The sequence below is a fragment of the Brassica oleracea genome, chromosome C7 (genome assembly GCF_000695525.1).
Source record: "Brassica oleracea var. oleracea cultivar TO1000 chromosome C7, BOL, whole genome shotgun sequence".
Classification (NCBI taxonomy): Eukaryota; Viridiplantae; Streptophyta; class Magnoliopsida; order Brassicales; family Brassicaceae; genus Brassica; species Brassica oleracea.
This window is the reverse complement of record NC_027754.1, coordinates 21,467,386-21,483,127: the sequence shown is the minus strand read 5'-3', so window position 1 is coordinate 21,483,127 and position 15,742 is coordinate 21,467,386. Positions and strand designations below refer to the sequence as shown.

At 30.4% G+C, this 15,742-nt stretch overlaps 3 protein-coding genes across 4 annotated transcripts; 2 read left to right on the top strand and 1 right to left on the bottom strand.

Annotated features, from left to right (window-relative positions):
• The first annotated feature begins 1,409 nt into the window (after positions 1 to 1,409).
• On the top strand, positions 1,410 to 2,562 carry LOC106304409 (F-box protein At1g22220-like). Its single transcript, XM_013740819.1, has one exon. It carries the CDS (start codon positions 1,484 to 1,486, stop codon positions 2,438 to 2,440), a length of 957 nt encoding a protein of 318 aa, XP_013596273.1. The 5' UTR covers positions 1,410 to 1,483; the 3' UTR covers positions 2,441 to 2,562.
• Positions 2,563 to 4,454: 1,892 nt separating this feature from the next.
• On the top strand, positions 4,455 to 5,457 carry LOC106304892. Its single transcript, XM_013741282.1, has one exon. It carries the CDS (start codon positions 4,659 to 4,661, stop codon positions 5,439 to 5,441), a length of 783 nt encoding a protein of 260 aa, XP_013596736.1. The 5' UTR covers positions 4,455 to 4,658; the 3' UTR covers positions 5,442 to 5,457.
• A 998-nt stretch (positions 5,458 to 6,455) lies between these two features.
• LOC106304572 lies at positions 6,456 to 7,687 on the bottom strand. 2 transcript variants are annotated; one of them, XM_013740973.1, is made up of 2 exons: positions 7,478 to 7,687; positions 6,456 to 6,910 (listed from the first exon to the last, which is right to left on the bottom strand). In XM_013740973.1, exons 1-2 carry the CDS (start codon positions 7,622 to 7,624, stop codon positions 6,707 to 6,709), a joined length of 351 nt encoding a protein of 116 aa, XP_013596427.1. In that variant the 5' UTR covers positions 7,625 to 7,687; the 3' UTR covers positions 6,456 to 6,706. The 2 variants fall into 2 exon arrangements, with proteins under 2 accessions (XP_013596427.1, XP_013596426.1); XM_013740972.1 differs by having other exon boundaries at positions 6,457 to 6,951.
• Between the last annotated feature and the right edge of the window lie 8,055 nt (positions 7,688 to 15,742).

Below are 15,742 nucleotides of genomic sequence, written 5' to 3'. Positions count from 1 at the left end.
TTATACCACTAGGGTTAACTAATCCAAACCTTAGGGTTTAGAGTTAAGGGGTGGGGATTTGGAATTGAGGTTTAAAATTTTATAAAATAAAAAAAATATTAAAAATTTGAAAATAAAAATTTTTAAAATAGTTTAAAAAATAATTTTCGAATTACAAAAAGAAAATTTGAAAAAGAAATAAAAAAAAAATCGAAAAAAAAAAATTCAAAAAAACAAATTTTATAAAAAAGTTTGAATTTGAAAACATATTATCTAAAACTGTAAAAAAAATAAAAAAAAATTATTTTTTTTATTTTTTTATATATCTAGGGTATTATTGTCATTTTACCTATTAAATGAAATATTTTGGTCATTTTTCTCTTTGTGGCCTATTTTTGCGACTAAAACTTGAAAATAGTCTATTTAGTAGAATTGCCCTATTTTTATAATTATTTAAAATGTAAATATTGTTAATTTATTATTTAACCGCTATTGTATTTGGTGGTTAACCAGTCATAAGTATCCCGCAAACGCACCAATTTCTAACCGCAGTACCAGTTGTACAAATTTCTTAAAACTGCAACCACTCACATCCGCAAACTCCCGTAACCGCAGTGGTCTGCAACCGCAACTGCGACCGTTGCGGTCACACCGGTCACACCCTAAAACGATTGAAGAATTTGCCCAAACTAACTACAACAAATACTTCCTCTCATTTAGTGAATACTGCTCACTCGGATCCCGCTTATTTAAGATTTTGTCACAATATTACTATTTTTGAATATTTTTAATAAAAATTAGTACATATTATTCTTATGTCATAGAATAAAATTTAGCCGATTTTCGAGATATCACGGTTAAGACATCATATTTATGGAATTAACATACTATATATGTATATTTTGGCTGTCTTTTTAAATATTTTAGATATGTAGTTTAAAAATGAATATATACAGGATTTAGTATACATTGTATATAGTATACAACTATACATGTCTAAATCGGTTGTGTGCCCCCATTGTTAAATAGATTAACCGTTTTTCGCCAGAATCATCCTCAACTTTTCGTCGAAACTTTAAATAAACCATTTTTTATGAACTTATGAGCTAAGCTAGTACAAACTACCATAAAAGATATGAATCCATTAAAAAAGATTCTATTGTTATTATGATTCTTCTTGGATTTTTCCTGTACGAATCAAGATAATGGTAAACAAATGTTAAAACAAGCGTGGAGCATCGATCAAGGAACGCTATAGACCGTCCGATGTAATCCTTTTGAAAATTTCAAACTAACCAAAATAAAAATAGCAATAAAAGACGGCAAGTGCAAGAAAACTATCTTTCCTTAGTTTTTGGGTTTACCCCTCTTTACCAGTAGTATAAAACTATATGCTACACTCTCCTGACTCCAAATCAAAATAATAGAAACTCAAAAACATAGAGAGGGAGAGAGATAATAAAACAGAAACTCTCTTCTTCGTTCCGAAGGTTTTAAACGAAAGATGGACGTTTTTGATGGACTTCCAGATGCGATCGTCGTCGATATCTTGAACAAAGTCGGTGACGTCAAAACCTTACATCGTTGCAGTTCTGTCTCCAAGAGATTCAACTCGCTTGTACCTCAGTCCGAGTCACTCTTCGTCCGACTCGACCAGGACGTTACCACCGAGTCACGACCCGATTCTCCCGTCAGCAACATTTTCCAATCATTAGTCAAGTCCTTCCAAGGTTTCCTCTCTTTATTTTCTAAACCGGCTAAACCGATCCGGTTCACGAATCTTTCACCGAATATTCCTTCCAAGATTCTATCTCGGTTTGACCGGATCAAGAATCTTGAGGTCGAGCTTCCCGGCGGCGATGTAAGCCTTGAGAAAGGCGCCGCCGTTAAGTGGAAAGCAGAGTTCGGTAAAACTCTTCAAACCTGCGTTGTCGTCGCGTTCCGCTCCGCCTCCACCGTGTCCTCTTCTTCTCCGTACGGCGAGTCAGACGCCATTGGACTGAAAACGCGCGTGGTGTGGACGATAAACGCCTTGATGGCCGCGTCGAGTCGTCATTTTTTGATGAGCGAAGTCGTGAAGGAGCATAAAGAGATGGAGAGTTTGGTGATGCATGACGTAGGAGGAGAAGGGACGGTGGTGATGAGAGCGGATGGGCTGAGAGAGTTTCAAAAGACGGAGGAGGCGCGTGGGGGAGAAGCGGACGAACGCCTGATGAAAAACCGGAGGAGTGTAGTCCCGAACGTGAGGATGGGCATGAGGCACGCGCCTTCGCTTGAGCTCAAGAGCGGGATCTATTTAGAATCTGCGACGCTCGTGATCGTAAGGCCGAGCGATAAATATTCCGACTTCGGAGATGATGAGTTGGCGACGGAGGCTTTCGCCGGGAACTGTATGTACGGTGAAGCGGTGGTCGCTTTGTTAAAACGTGAGAAGATTAATTTAGAAATTAATTCATTTTAAGCTTTTATTGGGCCTTGTAATGGGCTTTTATGGCTAATGTTATTTTCTTGCACGTGTGTCGTGTGCCGTGTGGCCCGTGTGCGCATTTACATATATTATACTATACAAAAGCTGGCTTAACACTTGACTTGCGTATATTTTTGGTCAATTTTTGAAAGCATATACGGATTTTGATTCTCTAGTGACCAAAAAGATACAATAATATGGCATGAATTGTGCCGGAAAACGTCAGAAGTTTACTAAGAAAATTCGTTCAGTGACGTCTGAGTATTTGTTATAGAATGTAGACGTCACTCAAAAATATTTTAAATCCCAATTATTAAATCGAGTAGAGCCTTTTCTTTATAATCTTCAACAACAGTTTAATGTTGTTTTTTCTTATCTTAATCAAGATATATCATACTTGTGACGCGTGGTGTTTTTACTTCTTGAGTTTTTGTTATATGGTAGTGATGAATCTAGATCAGTGTTATAAACTCTTATTGTATTTGTATATCTATTAATTTGCAAATATGATTTAATTAGTGGCAAGACCTTAACATGTAGGATCTTGATTACAGAAATTGATAAAATGTTATTTGATCCATCATACGCTATTTTATATGATATCATGTTAATTTTATTCGATGACTTATTGTTAATGATGCTCAATTATTTACGATTTTGCTACGCTTAAATCTATTCCAACAAAAATGCTGAACACTTTATACATTAGACAGGCGAGTTTTCAACCATCCTGTCAGAAGAAAAGAGAGATAAGGGACTTGTTGAATCATTTTATTCTATAGATATTCTATTAATATGCGATTCAGTTGGTTATGAAACATAGATTATTGTTTAGACGTTAACATAACTGTTGATCTTTTCAGAATGCTAAAACATCATTTTTAGGACTAGTGGAAATGAGTTCGAAATAATATTGGTCTTAGATTACTTTTATTTACAGGCATACGGAATTGACAAACAATAGATTCTGATATCATTAGAAATACATAATCTAGGTGGTTATCATTGTTTTAGCCACCAAGTGGCATCGTGACCAAAAGGACATCGTTGATTAGCCACTGACACACTAATTTAGTCACGTTAGTTGTTATAAATTTCAAAAGCTGCGGAAGTTATAAACATGGGGATTATAAGGTCGAAGATCTGGTGGTCCATACATGTTACATGATTACCAATAAGCTCTTGTTATTTGGAATGAATATACTATAACAAAACATCTCTTATAATTGAAGCTTTGTTAGTGCGGAGTTTAGCTCAACTATTGTCCATAGGTACTAATGATGACTAAGTCTAATACGTTAGATTAAAGTGTTAGGTAGAACATTTTGTTGGTATGCAAACGAGAGATCCAAGTCGAATTCAATACAAAGCTTATTCACCAATTGAGCACACTTTGAATAGAAAACAATCTCCCTTTGCCATTCATTTTTATCATTCATTCAATGTGTATAACAACATTAGAAAAGTGGACCATTTTTCTGTCTAAGAAAAGTGAACCTTTAAAATGATCAATTTATGGCTACTTGATCATCAACCATCACCCTTGTCACATTCTTATCTTTCTTTCTTTTCTTTATTGAGACAATATACTGAATTTGAATGTTTAAATGATGATAAAATATTTCAAGAATCTATGATGCAAAAACAAACACCATAAATTAATTAAAAAAATACATCAAACTTACGGGTTGCTAAATATAATTTACGAAAACAGCTAATTTGTGCTCTGTTGTAATAGTTGAAGGACAATTCACCCTATTAGTTGAGGGATCATGATTCAAGTCATTTCATCATGATTTTAGTTACGGTTTTGCCTGCTTAAAATGGCGCGAAATTTCGTTTTTCTTTTAATTTTCAACCATCAGTTTTTATGGTACCAACAAAACTTATAAAACTAAATATCAATTTATATATAATTAATATTTTTAATTAAGTAAACAAAGGAAACAATTATAATAATTTTCCATGGCAGAAAGTATTATCTTATCGCAAAAGCTCAGCTAAAAAGCTAAAACAAACAAAATTTAAAGAACAAGATGAATAGAAAGCAAAATTTTAAACCTAAAGAGAGAACCACTCAACCACACATCAAAAGCTAAAACACCATCCTATAAATCTAAGAAGCAAGCGAAGAAGAAGAGAGAATCAAACTGAAAAAAAAAAAGAGATCAGAGGAGGAGGAGGAAAGTCTTCAGGTTACTCTGCAGATCTGATGGTTTGTTTCCCTTCAAGAACACACTTGTCTTTACCTTCTAAATCCATTTTTGTCCCTTCTCATTCCCTTATCCGCCGCCAAAATGCTCCTCACCACCGCCGCAGCTTCAGTAAGCTCTCAGGAAGCGGCGGCATCCTGCATAATAGTCAAAGAGAGGTAGCAGAAGAACCAACGTCGCCGCAAGTCACGTGTGCCGGTCAGATCAAAGTGCGGCCTAGTAAACGCAGTGGTGGAGGCAAGAATTGGCAGTCGTTGATAGGGGAGATAGAGAAGATACATAGAAGCAAGTCGGAGAGTAAGTTTTTGGGGATTAAGAAGGATGTCATGGGGTTCTTGACGTGTCTCCGTGATCTTGATTTTCGGTGTTTCGGTGCGTTTCCTCCGGTAGATGCAGTCTCCCACGACGAGGAAGATGAAGACGAAGCTTCGGGGAGTGTTTTCTCAAAATGGTCTAAGGTTCTACACGAAAAGGAAAAAGCGTTTACAGACGTGGAAACTGCGGTTCCGCCGCCAAACGCGTTGTTGCTGATGCGGTGCAGATCTGCGCGGGCTAACAATGAATGTGAAAGCACTGAAAAAGATAGAGGAGAAGACGAGAAGGAGACAGTGATGAAGAAGAAGGATCTGAGATCATTGATGGAGAAAGAGAAAAATGTAAATATGGTGGTGAGGAATTACGACACAAACTGTTACAAACTCTCTCCAGACATCTCCAAGGAAACATGGGTCGTAGGTGGAACTCAAGATCTTCTGTTCCGAAGCCAAAGCTGGAAGAGATAATCTTTGATCATTGTTAAATCCGTTTGTAAAACTAATACATTTTCTTGTTTAATATTTTTGAAAATAAATTAAATAAATAGTTTTACAAACAAATTTTTTTTATAAAAATAGTAAGTAGTGATGAAATGCCTATATTAACTTAGTGGTATTTTTTTCCAGTTATAAAAATGTTTAAATCATAATTTCATATTTTGTTTTACAGAAAGTAGAATTCACATTCTACGAAGTAGAAAATGATTTTTTTCATTGAATCTAATATGCTTAGAAAACGTGTTCTACAAAAATAAGAATACTCTAAAAATATTTAGAATACACATTATGCGCTTAACCTACAGCTCTAAAATCTGTAGAAATTAGAATCTACGTGTTACTATAAATCTAAAACTTGTAGAAATTGAAATCTACACATTAAATCTCTAGAAAGTGAATTCTACATATTTACTGAATTTTACGGATAAAGATAATCAGTTCCGAAAATATGGGAAGAGAATATTTGAAAATATTTAGTTTCCTAATATTTTAAAATTGATCTAAAAAAAAAACGTGATTAGCATGGACGAGATCATCACTCGTTTACATGGACAAGCTGATCTCATGTCTACGAGAAGAGAAGAAGAGGGGTATGGTTCGTTTCAGTTTCATAATCTGACTGGTGTCTTGGAGACAAGATTGTCTGATGCTATTTTCCAGCCAGCTAGTGGTAAGATCAATGTTACTGGGTCGCTAGTGGATAGGTTAGACTGGAGCTTAGAAATGGATAGAGAAACAAAGAATGGTGTTCATCAGGAACCTGAGGAACAAGAGAATGGTGTTAACCAGGAACTTGAAGAACCGCAGAATAGTGGTGAAAACAATCTTGAAGCTGTCTAAGAAGGAGAGTTAAGGAGGAGAGGTTACTTAGAAATGGTTTATGGATTTGATAAGCAGACTGAGATCGCCACAGCTACAGAGGTGAAAGTGGATAATACAATAGCTTGGCGTACATTGGATTCATCATTTGTGCCTTTCCGTTACCATATTCTACATAAGATTTCTTTGCTTCTGAGGTTTAAGATTACAACCTTGACTTTGTTTACAAGGAAATGGACAAGAGAATAAAATTCTCCAACAAGTTGTTCTTTTAAACTTGGATTCAAAACAATGTTTATACAAAGAGTGCTTATACAAACCACTAAACATTGAAAGATAAAGACAACAACGCAAAGGGGAGAGATTTGGGGATCCCATATGAAGCCCACCAGAATGATATTGCGTATTTGGTTGTCCTACATGCTGATCTTGCGGTCTCCACCAGATGACTTTGGTAGAATAATTGGTTCGCTGGAAAATTGTTGCTGATGCTGGTGTGGCCGCTGGTGATGCTGTGGTTCAGGATATGAAATTGCTCTGTGCAGGTTTCTTTGCTCAATAAGATCTGGAGTAGAAAAAGGCTGAGATATCCACCTTGTGTCATTGGAATCCAGTATTTGCTGGCCATACAAATGTGATGCATCAAAGACAGAACTACCATCTGCTACCAAGGAAATAATAAATTACACGTAAGAAGAAACAGAAGCTATGTGTATCTCTAAAGTATAAAAAATTCGAGGGAGCAAAGTCAAACATACTCTGGACAGAGAAACACAACAATACAAGAACACAAACATACAGAATAATCAAGAAACAAGTCACAACAAACCTAACAAAGAGAATCCAAGAAATTTCAGAACAAGACACAAAAAAGAACACAAACACACATAAGACCAGAAATCTCAGAAGCTAACAACAACGGAAAGAAAACAAGAAATCTCAGAACAAGTCACAAAAGAAGAACACAAACATACATAAGTCCCAAAATATCAGAAACTCACAAACTAACATAGACAAAACAAGAAATCTCAGAACTATCGTTCTTAAATCGATTGACAAGAACACAACATTGAACTATTTTCACGCCGGAGATAAAGAGTTTCACACCGCCGGTGCTTCATAGAATATCTAACACCAAACTACAAAACAAATGATTAAACAAAATAGAAAGACGAAGAGTCGCTTACCTTTACCGCTTTACGCCGTCGTGAGAGGGAGAGCTTACGCCGGAGCACACACCGTGAGAGGGAGAGCTTACGCCGAAGAAGAAGAGCACTAGTTACGCCAGAGAAGAAGGGCAGTCGCCAGGGAAGAGCTTCACTCTTTGTCGCCATCGAGAAAAATAGAGAGACAGAGAGGCGGAGACAACAATGTCGGCGTGGGGAGGAGGGGATTGATTAGGTTGAATAAACTGATTTGGGAATTTTATTTAAAATTATAATTAAGTTTTTTTTTGAGCAACTAATAATTAGTTTTATAAATTACTAGTGATATTCCGGCGTTACGCGCCGGGTTCGTATGTTTTATTCTTAGATGAATTTACAATTCATTTTATGGTCTTATTAAAGAAATTATGTTCAAAAATATGAAAATGAAAATATGTTAAAAGAAAATGATATTTTTTCCGGATTCATTTGATAGTGGTTAACGATCTAGTGTATTACTTTGTTTTGAAGTTACTTATTTCAAAGTGGAATATCATAAGTAGTTGTGACTAATCAATTCAATAACACAGTAGAATCAAAAGCTGATAATCGTAACAAAGTTTATTTAGTTGGAATTTAAACATAAGGTAAAGTTGATGTTTTATTTAGATAACATATTTATACTGTTAAGTACCATGTGGACAACATATAGAAAGAACGTCATTTGAAATTTTATTTTAAAGACTAATCTCAATTTAAACATGTGTAATGAAGTTTTGTTTATATATTCTTCTTATTTTTATATATAAGAATTAAGGATTGTTGTTTATTTTTAGAATCAAGGATTGTAGTTTATTTTTAGAATTAATCGTTTTACAATTTTTTAAATTCTAAAGTAGTTTTGTTTCAATTGTCTATCAAATATTTGTTCATACATTGTCCATTATAATTATTGTAATCTTCTGGGGTATGTCTATTTGATTTATGGGAACTTAACCTCATCATCTTATGCGGTTAGTAATTTTTCTCAACAATAAAGTTGAAGTGGGACAATGTGTTTTTTGTCTAAGCATTTCTATTTTATTTATTGTGGATTTAGGCTTCATGAAATATAATGGGTGGCATTTGTTTAGTTTAAATGGTTGGTTGTATGTTTGGTTTGGTTCATTAATTCTCATAGTTTTGTCTCAATTACTTCATGATTTCTTGGATGTGTTGTGGTAATGTTTGCTTCAATATTTATGTATGCTTATTTATTGATATTCTATTAGTCAGTAAAAAGTTATTGGTATTCTATTATTATTATTTTTCTTTTGAGAACGAAAGTCTATTCTATTTCTTAAATTTGAGGCTGTTTGGTTAATCAGATCGAAATAAAACAACCAATAAAAAAAATTGGTACGCAAAATGTTACCAACTTTAACTTTTCTTTTTTTTTTCAATTTTTTTTCTGACGAAGTCTAAAGGTTGGTTTCTTTTGCTCAGTTCTTAAACTACACGAATCTAAAGCTTGATTTATAAAATAATTTTAAAAGCATATATTTACCATCACATAAAATGTCATACTTTTCATATATTATGTTATACCTTACTTATAATTTCGCAATATATTTTTATATATTTATGTTGACTGATATATAATTACCAAAATCAAATTTATATAGTATTTAATTATATAACCGGGGCTTTTAATTCTGGTGGTAAAGGACTCACAGCTGTGAGTTCCGCCACCTTGGTTCGAGCCCGGCCACTCGTAGACGGTTTAAGTGGCAAGAAAACCCGAATTTCTACGGGCTTCGTGGTGATTAGTCATTAGGTCTAGAATGCTTTTGGAACCACACCACGGTTAGCAAAAAAAAACTTAATTATATAATAAATCAATATTTTAAATCTATATATCTGTTTGAAACCTAACAGTGTTGAGATATACCTGACTATTTTTATTATTTATTTACTATATATGTAAAAAGTACAATAAAATCTATATTTTTTTGAAACAAACAGATTTCAGAATATGAAAATATATTACAATTATCTACAGGTTATACAGTCAAATAAATAAGAGATGTTAAATAATTATATTAACTCATTTCCATAAGCCAATATTAAAACAACATTTGATCAATACAAGACACATTAGAAATGAATGACCTCATTTGAATTAAAAATTATTAGAAAATAAGACAATAAACAATGTGAAACAAGCTAAATAAACAAATATATTTTTTTGTTAATAAAAAATAATCATGTTTTTTGAAAGTATGGATTAAAATCTAATATTCATTATAATGAAACATGAATATTGAACATAATCATGCAAGAATTTATTCATATTTTAATAAAATCACTAATATGCTATTTCTACAAAAGTTTCCAAAATCGTCTACTATTAATATATGGTAAATCCAAAAATTTCTCAACAATATTATGTAATATCTGACATATTATATTTTCTAAATTGCACTTAAATCATAATATATTGTTCCGCTTTTCTTGCTATCTTAAACATGAAAAATACCTTAATAATCACTAATCCATCTATATATAATATTACACATAATGTTTCATTTAATATTAATTAGTTCATTTTATCATATATATAAATAACTAATACCAAATGTTTAACTATTACTGTACATGAATATTAAAAAATGTCATAAATACAAATAAAATTACTAAACAATGAATTATTTTTTTTTAGTTTTTAAAAACCTTTTTTGCGTCCCCTAATATAGATATATCAATATGTTATATATCAATTTGTCTAATAGTAAAATGTAAATCCAATAAAATAAATATATAATAAAAACGACAAAATACATGTGACGATCTGAAACAATTAATTTACATCGTACAAAATATAAAATTATTATGTTTGAAAAGTCATATAAACGTTTAGCTACATTGTTAATGTCATTCATATATATCACTAATGAGATCAAATAAATTTTTGTATATATAAATGAAGGCAATGAGATCAAATAAATTTTTGTATATATAAATGAAGGCAATATCCACGCGGTTGCGCGGATTCAAAATCTAGTTTTAGTGTTAAAAATAGAGTGAGAATAGAAATATTCTTACTAACCAAAATTAGAAACTATAATCAACTAAACGGGCGCCATCCGAATAATTTTCTAGCGAAAACGAGGCCACATTATTAAACATAAATAAATTTCTTTGACATCTTTATCTTTTTTTCTTTGTTAACTATGCATTTGTAGCCAGCTAAAAAATCACAGCATAATCTATATCTATACAATCAAAACAGCTTACACTTTGAGAATTTTCCCTAAAAATCCTTACTTTTCAATGAAAATCGTGTCATTCATTAAGGGTATTTTGTACATTTGAGAACATTTAATCACCTAACACACTTTCTAATTTTCTTACTATTTGTTTCCTTTGTTCATACTTTTTAAAATAAATAATATGATATAAATCATGGTTAGCAAGATTTTAGGGGCTAACAAAATTTAGAATATTATATATTCACTAATTAATAGGAAATAATTTATACATGAAATCTTTATAACTGTTTACGCATTAAATATATTTGATATCCGCATCAAAACTTTGTGAAACTCATCAACAAGAATGATCACTATAAATATAGCATGCTCTTTCGCTTGAGTAAAATCAAATGGGCTGTAATAAACCTAAAGCCTATCTTTTCTATTGGGCTTAAGCAATAAAAAATTAGTTATTCTTCGGCAATTAATCTGAGTGATAGCATTTATTTATATCGACCTTTTAAATCCTTACAGATTTATTGTGCCGAGTAGCCAAAATAGCGGCGGTAGCCTCCGTTAAGCATTTTTCCGGTTGCAAAACTGGTACTGCCGAGTTTTTGAATTCAAAGAGGGGAATATTGTTACCATGATAAAAATATGAATAAATTTCTACAACGTTGAACTCCAAAATCTTTACCGCATTTTGAATGAAAATTTAATAATAATATATATAAAACATGAACTTACAAATATTTGACACATTTTTTATGAAAGTTGCAAAGAAACAAATACTCGCACTTTCAAAGCGTGGATCAAAATCTAGTACTATATTAAAATAGAGTCACTTTAAAAATCCATCGTACAAGAATCATAGTTGGATCATTTCACTAATAACATAGCAGATTAAATTTATATTATTAATACTAAATCTACACTTTTAATAACAAGAATCTCTTCTTTTTTTCCCCTTTCCACCTTTTGTATGTTAATTAAATAAGTTATGATTTCAATTTATTTTCAGGTTTAATACTAGAGGCATCTTCAACCTATAACACCATTTCGGTGTGAGAATTAAACCATTTAAGTGAAGTTTTAACACTAATAAAATTTCTTCTCCATCTAGAACGCCACATTTAACACCAAAATTTATTTTCAAATTTTATATTAAATTAGAAATTTGATTATTATTAAATATACATTATAAATAAAATTTATTATGTAATTAAATTGCATAAAATATATCACACGAAAATATTTGTTTTTTAATAAATATTTACTATTTAGAAATATTAAAATATTGAAATAATAAAATAAACTAAACTATTTCAATATATGTAATATATTAATTCTATATATCTTATCTTGCTATTGATATATATATATATATATATTAATACTAAATCTACACTTTTAATAACAAGAATCTCTTTTTTCCCTTTCCACCTTTTGTATGTCAATAAAACCAGTTATGATTTCAAATTATTTTTAGGTTTAATACTAGAGGCATCTTCAAACTATAACACTATTTTTATGTGAGAACTACACCATTTTAATGAAGTTTTAGCACTAAAAAAAAATTCTTCTCCATCTAGAACACATATATTTACACCTAACTTTATTTTCAAAATTTTTATTATTAAATTAGAAATTTAATTATTATAAAATATATATAATAAATAAAATTTATTATCTAATTAAATTGCATAATTTATGAAACGAAAATATTTGTTTTTTAATAAATATTTAATATTTTGAAATATTATAATATTAAAATAATAAAATAAAATAAAATAAACTATGTAATATATTAATTCTGTATATTATTTTATATTTTATATGTATTTATCTTGCCATTGATATTTAAATTTATTTTATTAATAAAAATAAGTGATTAGCGTTGTGAATAGCAGCACATCAAATTTTGTGTGGTACTCTAGTTTCATTCTAAAATAGAGTGATTGTTTAGAATTGGCTTGGAGAGATTTTGGTTTAAAAATTACATTACAATGGTGTTTTGCCTTTGGATTGGAGATGACCTAAGTTCGAATCTTATTTCAATTGTTATGCTATTGTAAAATTTACTACTCCCTCCGTTTCATATTGTAGGTAGTTTTAGAGAAATGTTTTTGTTTCAAAATGTAAGTAGTTTTCGTAGTTCTAGATAACTTTTACATTTATTGAATACAGTGTGACCAATCAAATTAAATAGACTTATTTTTTATTGGTTAAATTATATCAAACCTATTTATTATAAAATACTTTTTAAAAACATAATAATTTTCTTAATCTTCGCGCTTTTAGCCAAAACTACTTATATTATGAAACGGAGGGAGTATTTTTTTGTTAACTATCATGACATATAATTTTATACTATTATGTACATTCATATACCAAGAATAATAATACATGGAGCATACGTATTTAGCATATTTTGTAATATAGGTTCCCAAAGCTATGCATTATTATATTTATTTAAACATAATTTTAAATGAATATTATTTTACAAAATGTTATAGTAATTAAATAAATATTAATGTCTACAAAATAAAGTTTGAATTTAAATTGATTTCAACAATTAATCAATTGTTTTGATATTCATATAAGTATCCTATATTTACTAACGTCTTTTTGTTTCCATGATTCAAAATCTGTATTATACACAATATCCTATTGAAAATGGATAAATATTATATGTTTTTGAAAAATGTGATTTTCTGATTTTTAGTAGCAATCATAACATGATTCGGAAAACAGCTTTATGTCTTCGAAAAAATGTAAACGATTTAAGTTTCAAAAAAAAAAATGTAAACGATTTATTTATATTCGCTTCTGAAAATTGTGTGCTCTTAATGTTTAGTTATACAAGGTTCTGTTTCTTAGTGTAGTTACGACTAAAATAGTCAGAAATTTACATTGTTAAAAAGTTATATAAAATACATCTACTAACAGCAGTGACAGATACGTTCTTATCGTATTATATACAATCATTTAAAATTACTTAATTCATTTAAAAGTCATTTAAAATCATTCAAAATTCATTTAAAATCATTTAAAATGCATTAAAATCAAAATCATTTCAAATGCTAAATTGAATGCTTCCACTAGATTTTAATATATAAAAATATTAACCGTAGATAACTTGACACATGAAAATAGTCTCTAACAATTAGCATAGTTTCTCGTACCTGATTCTTTTACCTTCTTTTTCTAATAATATTTGCTAAAACGTCAGTATCGTAGAGTTTTCTAATAGGTCTCTAACCAATAAAAAAAATGTGTGGAATTTGGAGCGGAGACCCCTACGAAAATATCTATGTTATTTTTATAAAGGTCTCCACTCTAAAACTATCTACAGTGGGCTACTGAATAAATACAACGGTCTATTGAAAAATAAACTGAATCCGACGTGTATTAAATAGGGTTGTTGAATCTGTAAAGTGGAGTCATCAATGGCCACTTATCGTTAAGTTATTGGCTATGGAGATTTATGATTTGTTTTTATCTGAATTATTTGAGATCAGATCAATTATCTCATAAAAAATATTATATTTTAAATAATTTTACAATATGTTTACCAATTTTTATAATCTATAAATAAAGATTTGTTTCATTTGATTTGAACATAGGAATAAATCTATATATTTCTATTGTAATTGTTCTATTAGACTCCATTTTTTATATTTCCTATTTTTCCAGTGAAATGAAACATTTGAAATTACTTTCAAAAATTATTTTAAACATTTTCTTAACTCTTAACTATTGTAATCTAATTTCAATCAATAGCTGTTAATATGTATTCACAAAAGAAAACATATAAGAAAACAAAATATTGAAAGAAAAAAATATAGGAGAGAGTGTTTGATTTTTTTTTTCCAATAAACCATTAGAATATACGAAAATAGTGGACGTTGAATTATTAGTCAGAAAGTAGAAGATGATGTAGAAGAAAGAAAAGATAATGTATAAGATATTGAACATTGAATAGTTATTGATAGTCTAATATGAAAGTGGGGACTTCTATGAAAATAACTATCTTGCTTTAATCGGGCCTCGTGGTCTGGTGGTAAAGGAACCTCGGCTGAGGTGTCCGCCATCACGATTTCGAATCCTGACCACAGCGGATTTAACATCCCTTCTGCTGGGGGCTGGACCCCCTACGGGAGGATAGTTGGGAATGTGGCTGCTCAGATATCAGAGTTATAAAAAAAAAAAAAAAAAAACTATCTTGCTTTCATAGAAGTCTCCACTCTAATATAAAGATAGAAATTTCTATAAAAGTGACTATCTTACTTTTACGGAAGTCTTCACTCTAAAACAAGAAAGTGGAGACCTCAATGAAAGTAACTATGTTACTTTTTTGAGAAATTCTTTCACATGTGTTAAGTTGTATATGTATAATATTATTTAAATATTAAAAATTTGTAAACTATTTTGAGTTTATAGCATTTATAGTATCCACGTTGACAGCTATGGGAGTTTCTCACCAAAAATAATTAATAAACAAATAAAAGTAGAAAAGAGAAGAAAAAAGTGAAAATATTTTCATAAGACTCTAAAATTGGTGAAAGACATTAATATTACTTGTCATCTTTTTCAAAGCTAAATTTTGATTACACAATTTAACTTTTTAAAAATATTAATACTTTAATGTTGCAAAACGATCCTCTTAGAATATATAAATGGAGAATCATCTTGCACTCTTCAACTCCACAAGAATATAAGTCAAGCTCCCAAACCACAAGAGTTCACAAGAGAAAAAGGTTAGTACTTATTGGTGCCTTTTCTTAATCAACAAAACTAGCGAGGATAAACTCATCACACAAATAGATTTTTGTGTGTGCTTAGTTTTGTATAAACTCATTAATTCGTGGGTTTATTTTCCTCAATAAGAATAAATTGTATATAGATTTTAGAGGTTCATTTTTGAGTTGCATATTGCCATATCTATATTATTAAAAGAGAAGTACCCATTAAAAATACCCCTAAGTTTTCTAACTTATTTACACTTCCATGCTAATGAAAATTAAATTAAACTATATATTTTAATGCTTGTCTTTTCCAGTTAAATTAATGA

Excerpts from the sequence above, each read along its gene's own strand:
- LOC106304409 (XM_013740819.1), top strand. The coding sequence starts at position 1,484 with ATGGACGTTTTTGATGGACTTCCAGATGCGATCGTCGTCGATATCTTG.
- LOC106304892 (XM_013741282.1), top strand. The coding sequence starts at position 4,659 with ATGGTTTGTTTCCCTTCAAGAACACACTTGTCTTTACCTTCTAAATCC.
- LOC106304572 (XM_013740972.1), bottom strand. The coding sequence starts at position 7,624 with ATGGCGACAAAGAGTGAAGCTCTTCCCTGGCGACTGCCCTTCTTCTCT. Across the intron at positions 6,952-7,477 it reads GACGGCGTAAAGCGGTAAAG|ATGGTAGTTCTGTCTTTGAT; the intron begins GTAAGCGACTCT and ends CCTTGGTAGCAG.